At 47.4% G+C, this 21440-nt stretch overlaps 1 protein-coding gene across 2 annotated transcripts in view; it reads left to right on the plus strand.

Annotated features, from left to right (window-relative positions):
- Nucleotides 1-21440, plus strand: part of STRIP2 (striatin interacting protein 2) — a 70753-nt gene that overhangs the window by 4464 nt on the left and 44849 nt on the right. The window contains exons 2-7 of one of the 2 annotated variants that reach the window (XM_007524193.3): nucleotides 8455-8524; nucleotides 11813-11887; nucleotides 14414-14548; nucleotides 17657-17777; nucleotides 19908-19976; nucleotides 20175-20281. In XM_007524193.3, the coding sequence (XP_007524255.1) occupies nucleotides 8455-8524; nucleotides 11813-11887; nucleotides 14414-14548; nucleotides 17657-17777; nucleotides 19908-19976; nucleotides 20175-20281 (577 nt within the window). The remainder of the gene's footprint in view (nucleotides 1-8454; nucleotides 8525-11812; nucleotides 11888-14413; nucleotides 14549-17656; nucleotides 17778-19907; nucleotides 19977-20174; nucleotides 20282-21440) is intronic. The other variant, XM_060196546.1, reaches the window with a different exon arrangement.

Raw genomic sequence — 21440 nt, forward strand, 5'->3', positions numbered from 1 at the left:
ATCTATCTGTTGTATGAGACAGACAGCAAGAAGCGGAGCACCCCTCTGGCTTATGCTCTGCAGGCCTTCTGCTCTACCTTTGAACCACTGCCCTAGATGCAGGGACCAGCATTTTTGGGAGGAGTAGATTAAGGGGCCCAGGAGGTGGCTCAGGAGTAGAGCACAGGAACATGTATGAAGTTCCAAGTATGATACCTAGTACCACATATGCTGGAATAATGCTCTAGTTCTCTCTCTCTCATTAAATAAATGAATGTTTAAAAAATAATATATAATGATTTAATAATGGTTTACAGGACTATAGGATTACAAGGGTATAGTTCCACACTTTACCCACAACCAAAGTTATCTGCTTCAATGAATAAATCTTGATATTTATTTATTTATTGCCACCAGGGTTATTGTTGGGGCTTGGTGCCTGCACGACAAATGTACTGCTCTTAGTAGCCATTCGCCCCCCCCCACTTTATCTGATAGGGCAGAGAGAAGTTGAGAGAGATGGGGGGATAGAGAGGGAGAGGGACAGAGAGAGAGAGACATCTGTAGCACTTTATTCACTACTGATGAAGCTTCCCCTGCAGATAGGGAGTAGGGACTCAAACCATGGTCCCTGTGCATGGTAATGTGTTTGCTTAGACAGGTGCACCACCACCTGCTTCCTCCAGTTAATAAAAAATTTTTTTTTTTTTTTTGCCTCCAGGGTTATCTCTGGGGCTCAGTGCCTGCACTATGAATCCACTGCTCCTGGAGGCCATTTTTCCCATTTTGTTGCCCTTGTTGTGGTTGTTATTGTTGTTGTGGCTGTTGTTGTTGTTAGAAAGGACAGAGAGAAATAGAGAGAGGAGGGAAAGACAGAGAGGGGGAGAGAAAGACACCTGCAGACCTGCTTCACCTCCTATAAAGTGATTCCCCCTGCAGGTGGGGAGAGGTGAGCTTGAACCGGGATCTTTACGCTTTGCACCACCTGTGCTTAACCCGCTGCGCTACCTCCCGGCCCCCCAGTTAATAAATCTTAAAAAGAGAGAGGGAGAGAAGAGAGATTTGGTCCAGGAAGCTAGCTCAACATTGTTAGAGCATAAGACTTGCATGGCTGAGGCCCCAGGACATCTGAAGTTTAGTTCTGATAGTACCATAAGCCAGAGTTGAGCAGTGCTCTGGTGTATCTCTTTCTCATACACACATATACACACATGTAAAAAAGACATTTCTGGGGGTCAGGCAGTAGCGCAGTGGGTTAAGCGCACATGGTGCGAAGCGCAAGGACCAGCGGAAGGAACTCAGTTCAAATCCGGCTCCCCATCTACAGGGGGGTTGCTTCGCAAGCAGTGAAGCAGGTCTGCAGGTGTCTATCTTTCTCTCCCCCTCTGTCTTCCCCCCACCTCTTGATTCCTTTCGGTCCTGTCCAGCAGCAATGACAGCAATAATAACAATAATAATAACCACAACAACGATTAAAAAAGGGGGGTAACAAAAGGGGAAAATAGCCTCCAGGAGCAGTGGATTCATAGTGCAGGCACTGAGCCCCAGTGGAGACAAAAAAAAAAAAAAAAAAGACATTCCTATATAATTGTAATAAATATGTAATTATTACTTGTTAAACTTATTCCACATGATGGCGGAGGAGGACCTAAGTGGGAGGTTAGAATGTTATATGGAAAACTGAGAAATGTTACACATGTACAAACTACTGTATTTTACTGTCGACTGTAAACCATTAATCCCCCCCAATAAAGGAAAAATTCTATAAATATTTTTTTAAATTTCATTCCAGTTGTGTGTATATGTACAAGGGCATGATGTGAAATTTACTTATACTTTGATTTACAATAAGAGTTTGAAAAACATTGCTTTTAGAGATATATTTTTTCTTTTTTTTTTTAAATAATTTATTTCTTTATTGGGGAATTAATGCTTTACATTCAACATTAAATACAATAGTTAGAACATGCATAACATTCCCCAGATTCCCATTTAACAATACAACCCCCACTATTTCATTCATCATTTTTCATGGACCTGTATTCTCCCCACCTACCCACCCACCCCAGAGTCTTTTACTTTGGTGTAATACTCCAATTCCATTTCAGGTTCAACTTGTGTTTTCTTTTCTGGTCTTGTTTTTTTTTTTTTTTTGCATTTTTTTTTATTTAAGAAAGGATTAATTAACAAAACCATAGGGTAGGAGGGGTACAATTCCACACAATTCCCACCACCCAATCTCCATATCCCACCCCCTCCCCAGTAGCTTTCCCATTCTCTATCCCTCTGGGAGCATGGACCCAGGGTCATTGAGGGTTGCAGAAGGTAGAAGGTCTGGCTTCTGTAATTGCTTCCTCGCTGAACATGGGTGTTGACTGGTCAGTCATATTTTTTCTTTTTTAATTTTTTTATATTTATTTTACCTTTTGTTGCCATTGTTTTTCATTGTTGTTGTAGTTATTATTGTTGTTATTGCTGTCGTTGTTGTTGTATAGGACAGAGAGAAAAGGAGAGAGGAGGGGAAGACAGAGAGGGGGAGAGAAAGACACCTGCAGACCTGCTTTACTGCTTGAGAAGCAACCCCCTGCAGGTGGGGAGCCAGGGGCTTGAACCGGGATCCTTACTCTGGTCCTTGCACTTTGCGCTACCTGTGCTTAACCTGGTGCGCTACCATCCGACTCCCTAGAGATACTTTTATTCAGAAACTGGATCTCTGTCCCATTTTGGGGAGACCAAACTGCCATTTTTGAAATATCTTGAAAGACCCTACTTACTAGAATAAAATATCAGTGAGTTTATGTAATTGCCCACCCTCTACCTTTTTACCTTCCTTGCTGGGCTTGGTAATGTAGAAGTTCAAGTTTTTTTTGCTCCAGTGGGCTTAAGCACAATTTGTTTCATTGGCAACATGAATTGATAAAAGTGGATTTTCGAAAACAACAAATACTGTGTACAGAACCATGCAAACACCCTTTTTAATTTTTTTTTTTTTTTAGTTATCTTTATTTATTGGATAGAGACAGCCAGAAATCAAGAGGGAAGGGGTGATGGAGAGGGAGAGAAACAGAGAGACACCTGCAGCACTGCATCACCACTTGCAAAGCTTTCCTTCCCCCTGCAGGTGGGGACGGGGCCTTGAATCCAGGTTCTTGCGTACTGTAATATGTGCGCTCAACCAGGTGTGCCACCACCTGCCCCCCCATGCAAACACTCTTACTTGATGTGATAATCCTCTTTTAAAAAAACAAAAGGAAGGAAGGGGGCTGGGTGGTAGCACAGTGGGTTAAGCGCACATGGCGTGACGCACAAGGACCAGAGTAAGGATCCCTGTTCGAGCCCCAGCTCCCCACCTGCAGGGGAGTCGCTTCACAAGCAATGAAGCAGGTCTGCAAGTGTCTATCTTTCTCTCCCCCTCTCAGTCTTCCCCTCCTCTCTCCATTTCTCTCTGTCCTATCCAACAATAATGATAACAATAACAACCACAATAACAATAAACAAGTGCAACAAAAGGAGACTACACTAGTGCTGCACTACAAATCCAGATTTGTAGAGATTGTTATGACTAACAAACACTCCTACCACTTGAAATAGCCAATGTCTTAGGAATTCAGTCAAAGGGGCATGAGGCAAAGACCAAAATTATTATTTTTTTCAAAATTTTTTTATTATTGTCTTTATTTATTTATTGGATAGGGACAGTGCCTGCACTACAAATCCGGGAGCAGTGGGTTTGTAGTGCAGGCACCAAGCCTCAGCGATAACCTGGAGGGAAAAAAGAAGGAAGAAAGGAAAGAGAAAGGAAGACTGTCCTTAGGGAAGATCCTCCGATGGAAAATTTATAAGGATAGTGCAGCATCGTGCATGCAAGGAAATATTAAAAACAGCTGAAAGGCGCAATGGAAGAGAACTGGTTAGGCAGACCATTAGGTCGCTGTCTGCTTAGCCAAAGCGATAGCTTTAGCAATGAGGAAAATGCTTTTTTAATGTAATATTAATATTGTAGGGCGCCGGGCGGTGGCAGGCTTGGTTAAGTAAGTGCATTCGTTACCACGCAAAAGGACCCAGATATGAGCTCCTGCTTCCCACCTGCAGTGGGGGAAGCTTCACACGTGGTAAAGGAAGGTCTGCAGATGTCTCTCTCTCTCTCTCTCTATCTCCCCCTCTCCTGTCAATTTCTCTCTATCCTATCAAATAAAATAGAAAAACTAAAGGGAAAAAATGACATTTGGGAGCAGTGGGTTTGTCGTGCAGACAGCTAGCCCCAGTGATATCCCTGGTGGCAAAAAAAAATTGTAGAGTGAGTAAATTTCTAGACACAGTAACTGCCTACATACATAATGCTTGCTACCAAGTGCTGGGTGGTACGATGAGTGCCCTTCCTGTTTCAGCTCAGTTGGTCCTTATAGTGACTTGGTGTGTTATCTTGAAGGTAAGAAAACTGGCCACTGCCTTACCTGCCACAACCTTTGCCTTTGACACCACCTGTAGTTGGCCCAGATCCCAGAGTCAAGGGCTCAGTCCCTCAAAACTGCCCTTATGTCAGATGCTGTAAGTGGGGTCGCCAGGCTACCTGTCTTTGCACCTAGCCAGCTGTAGGTTCAGAGGGTGTGAGGGACTTGAAGCCAGGTCCTTGCACATAGTAACATGTGCTTTTCCAGGTGAGCCACCACCCAGCCCTTGTTAGAGATTTTATGTGGGACTATGGCCTCAGTGTGTTTTGTTGTTGTTGTTGTTGTCTGTTAGGTCATTACTGAGATTTCACCACTCTAGGATGGCTTTTTCAGATAGAGAACAAGAGACAGAGACAAAGAGGCAGACAGAGGGTTTGAAAGAGACCACGGCACTGAAGATTCCTTTAGTGTGATGGGGGCAGGGCTCAAATCTGGGTCATGTACATGGCAAAGCAGCGCACTTTCCAAGTGAGCTATTTCATCAGTCCCCTGGGCCAGTCTCTACTTGTTATTTTCAGAGAACGAGAAGCAGAGACACCACAGTGCAGCTCCACCATCTATGGAGTTCCTTGGTGCTGTCCTTGGTGTTTCCATGTGGTGCTGAGAATTAACCCAGAGCCTAATGCATAGAAGGTGTGAGACACTCTATTGTGAGACACCTCCTGGACTGGCAGGAGATGTTTTTACTAATTTAATTTTTAATTTACATCTTATTCATTTTATTAGATACAGAGAAATTGAGAGGGAAGGGGGAAACAGAGAGGGGAAAAAGAGAGATCTGCCTCACAGTGTCACTGCTCGTGAAGCTTCCCAGTGCAGGTAGGGGTGGGGGCTTGAACCCAGATCCTTGTCTATGGCAGCAGGGGCACTCAACTAGGCCCCTGGTATGAGATTGTTATGACTAACAAACACTCCTACCACTTGAAATCTCAAATGTCTTAGGAATTCAGTCAATGGGGCATGAGGCAAAGACCAAGATTTTTTTTTTTCAAAATTTTTTATTATTGTCTTTATTCATTTATTGGATAGAGACATCCAGAAATAGAGAGGGAAGGGAGAAAGACAGAGAGAGACCTGCAGCACTGCTTCACCACCTGCAAAGCTTTTCCCCTGCAGGTGGGGGCTGGAACCCAGGTCTTTGAGCATTGTAACATGTGCACTCAACCAAATATGCCACCACCCAGCCCCCCAAATTATTTATTTTTTATTTTATTTTTTTCAAATTTTATTTATATTTCTAATGGAGAGGATCCTGTAAACACTTTCTCTTGCACATCTTTTTTTTTTTTTTTTTTTTTTTGGTATTATCTCTATTTATTTATTGGATAGGCACAACCAGAAATCGAGAGGGAAGGGGATGATAGGTAGGGATAGAGACAGAGAGATACCTGCACACTGCTTCACCACTCGCAAAGCTTTCCACCTGCAGGTGGGGACCAGAGACTTGAACCTGCATCCTTGCACATTGTAACATGTGCTCTCAACCAGGTGCACCACCACCTGGCCCCCTAAAATTATTTTTTATATCTCCAGTGAGGCACAGAGATGTTAGTTAACTTACTCAATATCACATAATATGAGACAGCTGAAAGAAAATATTTTTTAAAAAATCCATACAGGACCAGGTAGTAAGCAAAGACCTAAGTTCAAGCCCCTGGTCCCCACATGCAGTGCTCTTTCTCTCTACCTCCCTCTTCCCTCTCAATTTCTCTCTGTCTCTATAAAAAAGAAAGGAAGGACAGGAGGGAGGGAGGAAGGGAGTGTAGGAGGGAAGAAGGGAAGGAGGGAGGAAGAACCTCCAGGAATGGAGGCTTTTTTTGTGCAGGCTCCAAGCACCAGTGATAACCCTGTTGGCAATTAAGAATAATAATCTGGGAGTAGGGTGATAGCACAGTGGTTAAACACATGTGCCACAAAGCGCAAGGACTGGTATAAGGATCCCGGTTCGAGCCCCCGGCTCCCCACCTGCAGGGGAGTCGCTTCACAGGCAGTGAAGCAGGTCTGCAGGTGTCTATCTTTCTCTCCCCCTCTTTGTCTTCCCCTCCTCTCTCCATTTCTCTCTGTCCACCAATGACAACATCAATAACAACAACAATAATAACTACAACAATAAAACAACAAGGGCAACAAAAGGGAATAAATAAATAAATAAATATTTAAAAATAATTTTAAAAAGAATAATAATCTGAGCTGGGGAAGCAGCATGACGGCTGTGCAAATGACTCATGCCTGAGGCTCTTGAGTTCCCAGGCTCAATTCCCAGCACCACCATAAGCCAGAGATGAGCAGTGCCCTGGTAAAAAACAAATAAACTAATAAAATAACATAATAATAAATTAAAATAACAAACATAGCAATATATGTACTCCAAAATGCTTAGAGAGATTAAAAAGTGGGATCACAGTAAAGGCATTTTTTTTCTGCCGCTAGAGTTATGGGTGGGGCTTAGTGCCTGTGTGACTCCATTCCTCTCTGCAGTCATTTTTTTCTTCCAGATAGTGAGGGGCACAGAGAACGGCTACAGCACTGCTCCACCACTTGTGCAGTTTCCTGTTACAAGTGCTCCCATGTCGTGTTCTGGGGCTCACAGCCAGGTTCTCATGCATGATGATGCGAGTCCTCTACCGGGCAAGCCACACGCCAGCCCCGAGAAAACATTTTCTTTTCTTTTTCTTTTTTTTTCCTCATTTTTTATAATATTTTATTTCATGAACGAGATACAGAGAAAGCGAGAACGAGAGAGAGAGAGAGAGAGAGAGAGAGAGAGGAGAGCACTGCTCAGCTCTGGTTTATGGTGGTGCTAGGGATTAAACTTGACACCTTTGGTGCCTCAGGCATGAAAGTCTTTTTTTTTTTTTTCTCTTTTCTTTCTTTCTTTATTCCCTTTTGTTGCCCTTGTTGTTTTATTGTTGTAGTTACTGATGTCTTCATTGTTGGATAGGACAGAGAGAAATGGAGAGAGGAGGGGAAGACAGAGAGGGGGAGAAAGAGATAGACACCTGCAGACCTGCTTCACTGCCTGTGAAGTGACTCCCCTGCAGGTGGGGAGCTGGGGGCTCGAACTGGGATCATTCCCCTGGTCCTTGTGCTTTGCACCATGTGTGCTTAACCCGCTGCACTACCACCCGACTCCCATGAAAGTCTTTTTACACAAACAACCATTATGCTATCTGCCCAGCCCGAGAGAACATTTTCTAATGGGATTGTGAGTATGTATGTACACCATCGTCTGGAATCCAGCCTCTGGGAGAACTCGGGAGAGGAGCACCGCCACCTTTGGCAGCCCTGGGCAATGGAGCGTGAGAGCGGAAGGCATTCTGTGTAGACACGCATGTGACCCACAGAATGAGACTGGTCCGGAATTGTACATGGGGCTAATAACAGAGCTGAAACTACAAGCCACTTCCCTTCTCCCTTTCTTTCTCTCACTCTCTGTGTTCCCTGTTTTAAAAAATATTTTACTTAAGTCTGGGGAGAGAGCATAATAGTTATACACACAGACTTTCAAGTCTGAGGCTCTGAGCTTCCAGGTTCAATCCCAGTTCCACCTTAAGCCAGAGTTGAGTAGTGCTCTGGTGTCAAAAAAAAAGGGAGGGGAGAAAGAAAAAATTATTTTTAATTTATTTTGGATAGAGACAGACGTGAGATGGAAAGTGGGGAGAGGCCTGCAGTACCATTACTCAGCACCTGCCTTATGTTTCTGTCCGCTTCCTGTCTCTGGAGCTCAGCTAGAGGTGCTCCAGCTGTGTGTCTGGAGTACAGAGACAGGCACAGTGCCCAGCTGTCAACACCCACCACCGGACCCTCTACCCAGTGCTTCTGCTTCTCCCTCAGCTTCTTCCACCCCTCCCTGCATGGGCCCTCAGGTTCCAGCTTGGAAGAGGATACCCCTCAGGCGTGACTACCCCAGCCACCTTCCCAACCTTAGATTGGCTTCCAAGAGAGGGATGCAATAAAATGGGGTGTACAGGCTCTTCTGATCAGCACTATACCCCATGTCACCCCAAAGATCTCTTCATTTCAGGGCTCCATGGACTGTCCCACTCTGGAATTTGAGTATGGAGACTCTGATGGGCACGCAGCGGAGCTGGCAGGTATGGGGCCTGAGGCTGGCAGGTGAGGGGTCTGGGGCTGGCAGGTGAGGGGTCTGGGGCTGGCAGGTGTGGGGTCTGAGGCTGGCAGGTTTGAGATCTGGGGCTGGCAGGTGTGAGATCCAGGGCTGGCAGGTATGGGGTCTGGAGCTGGCAGGTGTGGGTTCAGGAGCTGGCAGATGTGGGGTCTGGGTTCCGGGGCAGGCAGGTGTGGGGTCAGGGGCTGGCAGGTAGGGGGTCTGGAGCTGGCAGGTGTGGGTTCAGGAGCTGGCAGATGTGGGGTCTGGGTTCCGGGGTAGGCAAGTGTGGGGTCAGGGGCTGGCAGGTGTGGGGTCGGGCTGGCAGATGTGGGGTCAGAGCTTATGAAAGTGTCAGGGGGAGGGGACAGGGACCATCATCTTGCATTGCATCAGTTCCCAGCGCAAGGCTATGAACAAAGACTGTTCTCCACATCCTCCGGCTCCTCACCTGGGCAACCTGGGGTGGGGTTGTGGCCGCATTCTCCTCTGGGTTCTGGGCTGCTCCTGCCATCTGCATTCAGTTCAGGCTCACAGCAGGGCCCCGAGTCACATGTGCCGAGTGCCAGTTATTAATAGATGAGCTTCAGGTGGAGCTGGTGTGAAAGTTAAATACTCTGTCACATGGAAGTGGCACTTGGAGACATGCTTTTTCAGAGAAAGGAGACAAATACAGTCTTAAAGACCTTCTTAGGAAGAAGCATGGAGAATAAATGTTGAGATGAGTGACAGAACTAGAGTACTGAGCTTAGGAACCACCGTAGATGTAGAGTCAGTTCAGAACTCCAGTAAATGTAGATGAAAAGAAAATGTATATCTCTATCACTCTTTCATATTCATCAGACTTCAAATCTTAAAAGCCTGGGGTTGGAGAAGACATAAATAAATGAATACAGAATAAATTAATATGGGGGCACACTGCATTAAGTGCATTTGTTACCATGTGCAAGGACCCGAGTTTGAGCCCCTGCTTCCCCACCTGCGGGGAGTACTGGAAAAACATGTGCTTTAATTATAGAGAGAGCCAGAGCATCACTCCACAACATTTGATGCTGGGGATCTAATTGGGAACTTCACACTTGAGAGTCCAGCACTTTATTCACTGCACCCCCTCTCAGGATATATTTAAAAAATGACTACTTGTATACACTGCCAGACATGGGTGAAAAGAGTATGCAATTGGAAAGCACTGTGGTCAGATCCAGCAGAGTCCAAGATGCCCACATGTTATGACCCAGCAGATCTACTTAATGCCCAGCCTGAAGAACACAGACATAAAAACACATCTGCGGGGAGCTGGGCAGTAGCGCAGTGGGTTAAGTGCAGGTGGCACAAAGCGCAAGGACTGGCATAAGGATCCTGGTTCGAGCCACTGGCTCCCCCCACCTGCAGGCTTCACAGGCAGTGAAGCAGGTCTGCAGGTGTCTGTCTTTCTCTCCCCCTCTCTGTCTCCCCTCCTCTCTCCATTTCTCTCTGTCCTTTCCAATAGTTATGACAACAATAATATCTACAACAATAAAACCACAAGGGCAACGAAAGGGAATAAATAAATATTTTTAAAAAGAACATATCTGCGAAGGTGTTTATCACAGTCATGAAGAGTCACAAACAACTCAGTAGAGGGATGGATAAAAACTATAGTATGCCAATATCAGAATTCTACTGTATAGCCATTCAAATAATCAATCCAGACTAATGTGCTGCCATAAACAATTTACTAGCTAGAGACAGAAAAGTTGAGAGAGACTGGGAAGATAGGGAGAGAGAAAGAGACCGTCATCATTCATGAAGCTTTCCCCATGCAAATGGGGATGAAGGGCTTGAACTTGGAACTTGAATAGGGTACCTGTGCATTCAAACAGGTGTGCCACTGCCCAGCCTGAAGTGTCAATAAATTTCTCTGTTTGGAAAAAATAGCTGCTGGGAAAGGCAGATTCATAGTGCCGGTACTAAGCTTCAGCAATAACCCTGATGGCAATAAAAATTTAAAATAAGAATAATAATAAATAAAACATGTGTTGATGACCACATGCACATACATACACGCGTCGTCAAAGTTTAAAAATAGGCATGAGAAACACATGCTGGCAGCTGGCTGGTGAGAGAGAAGGAAACGCTAATGTGAAAACCACATTTGTTTAGCCTGACGATTCTCACAGGTGTCTTGTGTGTGATCTACCTGCGACTTTGACAAATAAAAACAATAAGTAAAATAAATAAAAACAAAAACTGCCAGTACCTCAGGGCTTTGCCCCCTCCTCTGGCCCAGGATATATACTTAGCCACACTATATATACCCACTCTTGGCCAAGAATTTCAGACTCATTGTGGGATTTGCTTCTGGCCACCCTACAATGCTGGCCCTCAGGTCCAGAGCCCTGGCTCCTGAACTACTATTCTTTTTTTTTTTTTTTCTCTCTCTCCTCTCTTGCCGTCAGGGTTATCACTGGGACTCCATGCATGATTCCTCTACTCCCCACAGACCTTATTATTATTTTTTTTAGACAGAGGATGAGAGACAGGGAGGGAGACAGAAGAGAGGAAACAGCACTGCTCTCCAGATCATGATGCTTTTCCAAGCAGGTGCTGCCATGTGGTGGCCAGGGGCTCAGACCTGCATCCTCGCTCGTGGCAAAGTGTGCATTCAACTGGGTGGGCCACCTCGGAGCACCCAGGGAGACTGTTGTTCTTAGAGTCTATATTTTTTTTTCTGAACCCTATCAGCTCTTTGGCACCATAGCTGCTGTCTGCAGCCTTTTCTGCACCTACACCTGGGTGGCCATAGGCAAGAAGCTAAACACCTCTCTCCCCTTTGAGGAAACTGCAAAGAAAGAATGAAACTGGTTTCAGCCCTGAAGAGCCAGCTCCCAGGGCTTCCCCAGCCCTCACCCTGGCGCTGTAAATAGTCAAGGACTCTGCCCCTGAATTTCAGGAGTTGTCTTCCCCTCCCAGGAGGCAGGAAGGCCTGGTGTGGGTTGACCACAGGCCAGGCAGTGACCCTAAGAAGCAGCAATCAGTACCCCTTCCCATGCCCCCACTCCTTGCCTGGACACACACCGAAGGCCACCCTCTCTGCTGTCAGCAGCCAGCTGGCAGGAGGAGGGCAGGTTTGATGGTTTAATCACCCACGGACCTGGACGGCTATTTTTAACTGTTCTGGCTCCAAACTGAGTTAGACAAAGGAATGTGCTGGGAGCAGTGGCTCTTTCATGCCACATGCTCTCCCATCCTGGAAGGGTCTGCTGGGTGACCGTGACTCTGTTCTGTCTTCCAGAGTTGTATAGCTACACGGAGAACCTGGAATTCACCACCAACAGACAGTGCTTTGAAGAGGATTTCAGGACTCAAGGTAATCCAGATTCCTGCTTTATCCTTCTTCGATCTCAGCCCCAGCTAGGAAAAGCCTGGACTAAAATCTATCCCTTACTATTTTAAAAATATGTTTTATTTTAAAGAGAGATATGGTGGTGCAGGGGATTGAACCTGAGACTTCTGAGCTTTAGGCATGAAAGTCTTAATGCAGAACCATTATTCTATCTCCTCCTGCCCAAGTCTGTCCCTTCTTTGGCACCCACAACCACAGGGCTCTTTCTCTTTTTGCAGAACTACAGAGGGGAAGTAAGAGCCCTTACCCACTTCGAAGCTCCTTTCTCTGGTGGAAAGGGCCAAAAAGCAAAGCGATGGGCAGGGGGGAAGGTGAATCTGCAGCACCTTCAGGGAGCAAGCAGTGTCATCCTCAAAGCCAGCAGAGGCTATAAGGACAGTGACGTCAAAAGAGAAGGAATCCAGTGCTGGGTATCAACTTCCAGCTGGAGCACTGGGGGGAGGAGGGGCTTGGGCCCTGTAGGGAGAAAAGAGCAGTGGGACATGGAGAGCAGCTGGGAGAACAGAGATCATAGGCTGAGGACTGGGCTCTGGGCAGGACATCAGGGCTTGACTTTTTTTTTTATATATTTATTTGTTGCCGTCATTATTATTATTGATGTTGTCATTGTTGTTGGATAAGACAGAGAGAAATGGAGAGAGGAGGGGAAGACAGAGAGGAGGAGAGAAAGATAGACAGATGCTGACCTGTTTCACCACTTGTGAAGCGACTCCCCTGCAGGTGGGGAGCCGGGGGCTCGAACTGGGATCCTTACACCGGTCCATGTGCTTTGCACCATGTGCACTTCAGGGCTTGACTTTTACTGGTGTTTTTTTTTTCTTTCTTTCTTTCTTTCTTTCTTTCTTTCTTTCTTTCTTTTCCCCCACAATAGTTTTTTTTTTTTTTTTAATTGCCACCAGGGTTGTCGCTGGGGCTCAGTGGCAGCACTGCAAATCCAACACAACTGGTGGCAATTTTTCTTCCTTTCTTTCTATTTTATTTGATGGGCCTGAGAGAAATTGAGTAGGATGGTGGAGATAGAGAGGGAGAGAGAATAAGGGACACCTACAGACCTATCTGCTTCATTGCTTATGTAGCTTCCTCCCTGCAGGTGGGGAGCAGGGTTCAAACCCAGGCCCTTGTGCATGACAACATGTGCACTCAACTGGGTATGCCACCACCCACCCCTCGCCACCACCCACCCCTCGCCACCACCACCCCCCAAAAAAATTATTTACTACAGACCTACAAAAAAATGAAAGAATTATATGTTACACTTGCTTGCTAGGGTTTCTTTTCCTTTTTATAAGACAGCAGCATGAAAGTTTTTTGTTTGTTTGTTTGTTTGTTTTTAATGGGAGAAGAGAAAGCAAGGGATGGGACTCAGGATCCTTTGCTGGAGTGTTCAGTGGTTTATCTGCTGCACCACCTCCTGGGTCACACTTTTACTGTTCCTTCCTCTTTCTTAGCTAGATAAAGAAAGTTCTTTATTATATTATTTTTTGGCTTCAGGATTATTGCTGGGACTTGGTGCGAGCATTATGAATCCACTGCTCGTGGAAGCCATCTTTTTTTATATATATAGGACAAAGGGAAATTGAGAGGGAAGGGGAAGATAGAGGATGAGAGAAAGATAGACACCTGCAGACCTGCTACATCACTTGTGAAGTGAACCCCCTGCAGGTGGGGAACCGGGGTCTCGAACCAGGATCTTTGTGCAAGTCCTTATGCTTCATACTATGTGTCCTTAACCCAGTGCATCACCACTCAGTCCCTAAGTCCCTAAAAGCTATTTTGTTTTAATTTGCCTCCAGGTTTATCATTGGGGCTCCATGCAGGCACTACTACTCCACTGCTCCTGGTGGCCATTACTTTCTATTTTATTGAATAGAACAGAGATAAATTGGGAAGAGAGGAAGACAGAGAAGAGAGAGAAAGCTAGATACCTGCATACCTGCTTCATTGCTGTAAAGTGTCCCCCCTGCAGGTGGAGGGGGGCTCAAAGCAGGATCTATGTGCAAAGTACTATGTGCACTTCACCGGCTGTGCCACGACCCAGCCCCCACGAGAGCTCTTTAAGAGCAGAGTATGGGGGTCAGGTTAAGTGCATATGGCACAAAGTGCAAGGACCAGCATAAGGATGCCAGTTCAAGCCCCCGGCTCCCCACCTGCAGAGGGGTTGTTCCACAGGCGGTGAAGCAGGTCTGCGGGTATCTATCTTTCTCTCCTCCTCTCTGTCCTTCCTTTCTCCATTTCTCTCTGTCCTATCCAACAACAACAACATCAATAACAACAGCAATAACCACAACAAGGATAAAAAAACAAGGGCAACAAAAGGGAAAAACTAGCCTCTAGGAGCAGTGGATTTGTGGTGCAGGCACCGAGCCCCAGTGATAACCCTGGAGGCAAAAAAAAAAAAAAAAAAAGCAGAGTTTGCTGGGGTCCGAGAGCCAAAGTGAAGAAGCTATGGGGAGAAACTGACCTTGGCTGTGTGTGGCCTTCTGTCCCCAGTGCAGGGCAGGGAGTGGCTGGAGCTGGAGGAAGAGGCCCAGAAAACCTATGTGATGGGACTCCTGGACCGGTTGGAGGTGACCAGCAGGGAGCAGCGGCTGAAGGTGGCCCGGGCTGTCCTCTACCTGGCGCAAGGTGAGCCAGCAATGGAACAGACACTGGGGACAGGAACAGTGTGGTTGCTAGAAATGGGAAAAGACCCACCAGGCTGAAGAAGCAGGACCCTTGCCTCTCAAGATAGATCTGACCTGCTAGGAGTAAGCTGGCACTTGTGAAGAAGCAATGGACTGGAGGCCAGGTGGTGGTGCACCAGGTTGAGCACAGATGTTGGGTCCCTGCTCCCCACCTGCAGGGGAGAAGCTTCATAAGCTGTGAAGCAGTTCTGCAGGTATCTTTCTTCCTCTGTATCCCTCTTCCCCCTCTCAATTTCTCTCTGTCCTATCAAATAAGAAAGAAAGGAAGGGTGGGAAGGCCACCTGTAGTAGTGGATTTATCGTGCTTGTATTGAGCCCCAGAGATTACCCTGCTGGTGATAAAAAAAAAAAAAAAAAGTCATAGAGGGTGGGGGAAGAAGGAAAAGATGAATTGGGGACAGTTTTCCAGAAAAGATTTCTGAGCTGGAACAATCAGCCCATAGCACATGAAGACAAAAGCCATTGGCAGGGCCAACAAATTGGGAGACTTGACATTTGGGAAAGAAAAAAGTCAGAGGCATGCTTCCCTGGAGGTGACATACTCTTCTTTAAATTTCTTTTTAAATTTTTGCCCCCAGGGTTATTGCTGGGGCTCAGTGCCTGCGCTACGAATCCACTGCTCCTAGAGGCCATGTTTTTCCCATTTTTTGTTGCCCTTGTTGTCATTATTGTTATTGTTGCCATGATATTGTTGTTGGATAGGACAGAGAGAAATCGAGAGAGATGGGGAGACAGAGAGGGGGAGAGAAAGACACCTGCAGACCCGCTTCAGCACTTGTGAAGTAGCCCCTCCCCTGCAGGTGGGGAGCCGGGGGCTCAAACCGGGATCCTTGCATCAGTCCTTGCTTCTTGCCTCGTGCGCTTAACCCTGCGCTACCACCTGACCCTCGGAGGTGACATACTCTTAAGAGCTCTGAACTTGGAAGCATGAAGATCTGAATTCGAGCCCTGGCATTGCATGTGCCAACGGGATGCCCTGGTTCACTCTCTATATATATCATAAATAAATACTTTTTAAGGTTTTGAACAGTGGTGCACCTGGTTGAATGTACACATTACAGTGCACGAGGACTGGGGTTCAAGCCCTCAATCCCCACCTGCAGGGGGGACGTTTCACAAATGGTAAAGCAGATCTGCAGGTTTCTTTCTTTCTTTCTTTCTTTCTTTCTTTCTTTCTTTCTTTCTTTCTTCCTCTACATCTCCCTCTTCCCTGCTCAATATCTCTCTGTCTCTATCCAAAATAAATAAATAAAAATATTTTTACATAGGGGGCTGGGCGGTAGCACAGCAGGTTAAGCGCACATGGCCCGAAGCACAAAAACTGACACAAGGATCCTCATTCGAGCCCCTCACTCCCCACAAGCAGTGAAGCAGGTCTGCAGGTCCCTGTTTGAAATTTTAAAATAGTGGAAGGAAGTCTTCCAGGAACAGTGAAATTGCACATAGAAAAGGCCCCAAGGGGAATGGGAAATGTGTAATATAGAAGAAAAAAAAATTATCTGGGGAGATCTTGTCAATATTTCCATTTTATAAATAAATGTAAAAAAATAAGGAAAAGAAACCAAGAACCATCCTACCTGGGCCAGGGCAGTAGTACAGTGGTAATACACCTGACTTATATGCCTGAGGCCTCCAGGGGTCCAGGTTCAATCCCTGGTACCACCATACACCAGAGCTGTGCAGTGCTCTGGTCTCTTGTCGCTCTGATGAAAATAAGTAAATAAGTAGAAATCCCCGCACTCAAGAGGAGTGAGGCCCTTACATCATTCATCTGACAGTTCCTACTAGTCACTGATGCGCACAGATAAAGGCTGCTAGGCTGGGGAGCCTGACACACGCTGGCTGGCTCAGGCACTGGCCGCTGGAAGTTGACGGGAGCAGCAGACTCAAGACGATCTGGGTGAGGCCTGCCCTGCGGGTCACCCTCTCCCTCTCCCCTAGGCACAGACAACCCACTTTCTGTGCTGACTGAGTGAAATAAAAATTCTTCATTTATGTATGTAAAAATATTTTTTCCTTTTTTTTTTGCCTCCAGGGTTATCGTTGGGGCTCAGTGCCCACACTATGAATCCACTGCTCCTGGAGGCTATTTTCCCCATTTTTGTTGTTTTTGTTGATGTTGTCATTGCTGTTATTGTTGCCAGACAGGATAGAGAGAAACTGAGAGGAGGGGAAGACAAAAAGGGGGAGAGAAAGAAGAAGAGAGAGACACTATAGCACCACTCCGGCATTCATGGAGCTTCCCCTGGTGCTGTGCATGGTACTCCCATGTGGTGCGAGGGGTTTGAACTTGGGTCCTTGCCCATGCTAAAGCATGCACCCTGGGGTGGGGGGTATATAACATAACGGTTATGCAAAAAGACTCTGCCTGGGACTCTAAAGTCCCAGATTCAATCCCTTGCACCACCATAATTCAGAGCTGATCAGCGTTCTGGTAAAAAAAAAAAGTAAAAAAGGGGGAGCCAGGTGGTGGCACACCACCCGGTTAAGTGCACATAGTACTAAGCACAAGGATCCAGATTCAATCCCCCAGTTCCCCACCTGCAGTGGGGACACTTCAGAGTGGTGGAACAGATCTGCAGGCATCTCTCTTTCTCTCTGTGTCCCCCTCCTCTTTCAGTTTCTCTCTGTCTTATCAAATAAAATGGAAAAAGTGGCTGCCAGGAGCAGTGGATTTGTAGTGCTGGTGCTGAGCCCCAGCAATAACATTGGAGGAAGAAAAAAAAAAAGCATGCATCCTACTGGTTGAGCCATCTCCAGTGTTTTCTTAAGACTCTTTCCCAGAGCTCCTCTTTCCTGCCTCATTTCCCCACATCTTTGCTCACAGTTTCTGGGGTCAACTTGCAGAGGAAGCACCGGACTTCCCTCAGTGTCTCTACGGCGGCAACTCAGGCTTCAGCCAGGCCATCCGTGAGCACGCTGAGCCCGGCCAAGGGACCCCGCTTGCTCTTCCTCTTCTGCGAGTCCCCATCCCACCTGACTCAGCTGATGCTGGGTGTTGGGGTCGGGCAGGACACCCCTGCTTCAGCCCCGCTGTCTGGTCCCACAGGCACGTTTGGGGAGTGTGACTCTGAGGTAGACGTGCTGCACTGGTCCCGCTACAACTGCTTCCTGCTCTACCAGATGGGCACCTTCTCGGCCTTCCTGGAGCTGCTGCACATGGAAATTGAGTGAGGAGCAGTGACGGAAGGAGGGAGGGAGGGGAGGGGCTGATCCCCTCTTTACAGAGGCTTCTGCAGCTGAATCATACCCAGTCAGAGAACCATTGGCAGTGTCCCCCTTTCTGCCTGTCCAGCTGTGTCCCAAGGCCACTGGCAGCCCTCCCCCTCTTTTCCCTACCCAGCTCCCTAATCTATTCTGTCTTCCTTGCCCAGGTTGGACCCACTAGCAGTTCTGGTCCCCCTTCCAGCTTCAGGAACTAGGCTGAGGTGGGGGTGCGCTTTTTATCCAGACCCCTTCTCAGCTCAGCCTGACTCAGTCTGGACTCCGGGCAATCGTCTCTTTTACCTAAGAGGGATGGGTCCTGTGCCAGCGTCTTGGGACTTTTCCTCCTCCGGTGGGTGGGCCAGTGGCCCTGTGGAACATCTCCTCCTCTACCCTCTTCCTCCTTTCTTTCTCTTTTTCTTTTATTTTGATAAGGCAGAGAGAAATTGAGAGAGGAGGAGGAGATAAAGAGGGAGAGAGACAACTAGCAACACTGCATCATTACTTAGGAAGCTTCCCCCTTGCAGGTGGGGAGCAGGGCCTTGAACTCAGGTCCTTGCCCATGATAACATGCGCTCAACTGAGTGCACTCCCACCCAGCCTGTCTTTCTCCTTCTTATTTGCTGTTTGTTGTTTCTTTTTGTTTGTTCGTTTTTTATCATTATTCGGACTTCATCACTCTAGGCGAACTTTTTCAGATAGAAAGGCAGAGGCAGAGAGGAAGACAGGCAGCTCCAGAGCTTCCTTCAGCAAAGCGGGGGCCAGACTCGAACCTGAGTCATGCCCATGATGAAACAAGTGCACTAGCCAAGGGTCTTGCTGACCCTCCCATTTGTTTTTGTTTTCTCCCCAGGGTTATTGCTGGGGCTTGGTGACTGCACTACGCATCCACTGCTCCTGGAGGCCATTTGTTTCCATTTTTGTTGCCCTTGTTGTTGTTGGATAGGACAGAGAGAAATGGAGAGAGGAGGGGAAGACAGAGAGGGGAAGAGAAAGACAGACACCTGCAGACCTGCTTCACTGCCTGTGAATCGACCCCCTTGCAAGTGGGGAGCCGGGGGCTCGAACCAGATCCTTATGCCGGTCCTTGTGCTCCGCGCCATGTGTACTTAGCCCGCTGCGCTACTGCCCGGCACCCCCAATCATTCTTTTTACAAATATTCTTATATTTATTTATTTATTCCCTTTTGTTGCCCTTATTGTTTTATTGTTGTAATTATTATTGTTATTGATGTCGTTGTTGTTGGATAGGACAGAGAGAAATGGAGCAAGGAGGGGAAGACAGACAGAGGGAGAGAAAGACACTTACAGACCTGCTTCACCGCTTGTGAAGTGACTCCCCCTGAAGGTGGGGAGCCAGGGGCTCGAACCGGGATCCTTACGCTGGTCCTTGCGCTTTACACCACCTGCGCTTAACCCGCTGTGCTACCACCAGCACCCCCAATCATTATTTTTAAAGATGTATTTTACTCACTACCTGTGAGAGAGAGTTTCATATGAAACAGAGAGAGAGAGAGAGAGCCAATTCACCACTCTGCTATGTATGGCGCTAGGGATTGAACTAAGAACCTCAGGCATGCAAGTCTCGTGCCCTGCCACTTGAGCCATGTCCAGTTTTTTCTTTCCTTCATGATCTATATGGTGGCCTCCCTCACAGCGGCCTTATTTCAGTTCATATTTGTCTCCAGGGGTTGGGAGAGGTCTGTGTAGTTGTCATCCAATATTTTACTTAGAATCTATTTTGTGCCTGTCACAGTACTAGGGACAGTGGAGCTGTGGGGTCACATCCATGTGTGTGTGTACAGGGGTGGGGTGGACACCACAGAGTCTGCCTTCACTCAGCTATGCCACAGACAAGCTTTGCTGAGGGCGTGCGTGTGTGTGTGTGTGTGTGTGTGTGCGTGTGTGCGTGTGTGTGTGCGCGTGTGTGTGTGTGTGCGCGTGTGTGTGCGTGTGCGTGTGCTTCCATGGGCTCCTCTACCTGGAACTAGGTCATCTCGCCGGAAATGGCAGGTACTTGTGACTGATTAAGTGGGGACACGGAGAGGAGAGGCCTCCTCAGGGCCCAGCCAAGTCTCTCCTTTCTCCCTGAGCAGCAACAGCCAGGCCTGCAGCAGCGCCCTGAGAAAGCCAGCCATTTCCATCGCTGACAGCACGGAGCTTCGGTGAGTGGGCCAGCCCAGGTTTGGAGGGGGCAGGAACCTTGCCTGGGCCACCAGGTTCTAAGCCCAGCATCATCCTGTCTGCTGAGAGCTGCTGCCTCCCTTGGGCTGGGCCTCTACAGAGACCATCCCCCAAGCTCTGCCGAGAGGCAGGGGGCTGCCTGGGGACCTCTTCTGTGTCCCCCTCCCCCGCCCCCACAGGGTGCTGCTAAGTGTGATGTACCTCATGGTGGAGAACATCCGCCTGGAGCGAGACATGGACTCCCGTGGGTGGCGGGCAGCCCGGGAGACCTTCCGTACCGAGCTGAGTAAGTAGGGGCTCCGCTTGAGGGAGTCTAATGAGGGGGGCTGGTGGTGGAATGGTGGCCTAGCAGACAGCCACAGGCATGCCTGTCCCTGTGTCTGTGAACCTTGATGTCCTTGGTTGCAAGTAGGAATGGCCAGGGGGATAACTCTGCCAGTAGAGTGCACACTTCATGTACCCGAGGACCTGGGTTCAAGCCCCTTAGCCACTACGTGGGAGCACCTATGTGTGGGAAGCTTCACAAGCAGTGGAGGAGGGCTGTGGTATCTGTCTCTCTGTGTCTCAGCCTCAGTCTAAGAAAGAAAGAAAGAAAGAGTCTGAGGGGTGGAGGAAGTCATGCAAGGTGCAGAGACCCAAAGATAACTCTGGTGGCAAAATAAGTAAATAAATAGGAATGGCTCTTTCTCTCATTCCATCAAGAATCCCACTGGGAAGGGCTGAGGTGAATCACCTTGAGAGCTGTGTTCCAACATCAGTGGTATTATCACCAGACAAAGATAAAACATGGAGGCGGGCAGGCAGTGGCACACCTGGTTGAGCGCACACATTACCATGTGCAAGAACCCAAGTCTCAGTCCCTGCCCCTGCTCGGGAAAGCTTCGTGAGTGGTGGAGCAGGTCTGCAGGTATCTTTCTCTCAGTTTCTCTCTGTCCTGTGAAATAACATAGAAAGACAGAGAGAGAGAGAGAGAGAGAGAGGGAGGAAGTGGTCCCTGGGAGCAGTTCATTTGTAGTGCTGACACTGAGCCCCAGCGGTAGCCCTGGTGGCAGTAAAGTAAATAAATACGTATTTTTTTAAATTTATTTTCCCTTTTATTGCCCTTGTTGTTTAACATTGTTGTGGTTATTGATGTCGTTGTTGGATAGGACAGAGAGAAATGGAGAGAGGAGGGGAAGACAGAGAGGGGGAGAGAAAGATAGACACCTGCAGACCTGCTTCACCACTTGTGAAGCAACTCCCCTGCAGGTGGGGAACCAGGGGCTTGAACCCGGATCTTTACACTGGTCCTTGCGCTTTGTGCTTCCTGCGCTTAACCCACTGTGCCACCGCTCGACATATATATATATATATATGTATATGTATATGTATATGTATATGTATATATGTATATATATTTAATATCAGTTCTTCAAGGGCAGTGACCATCTCCTGGGAGCTCAGGA

The sequence above is a fragment of the Erinaceus europaeus genome, chromosome 8 (assembly GCF_950295315.1).
Source record: "Erinaceus europaeus chromosome 8, mEriEur2.1, whole genome shotgun sequence".
NCBI lineage: Eukaryota > Metazoa > Chordata > Mammalia > Eulipotyphla > Erinaceidae > Erinaceus > Erinaceus europaeus.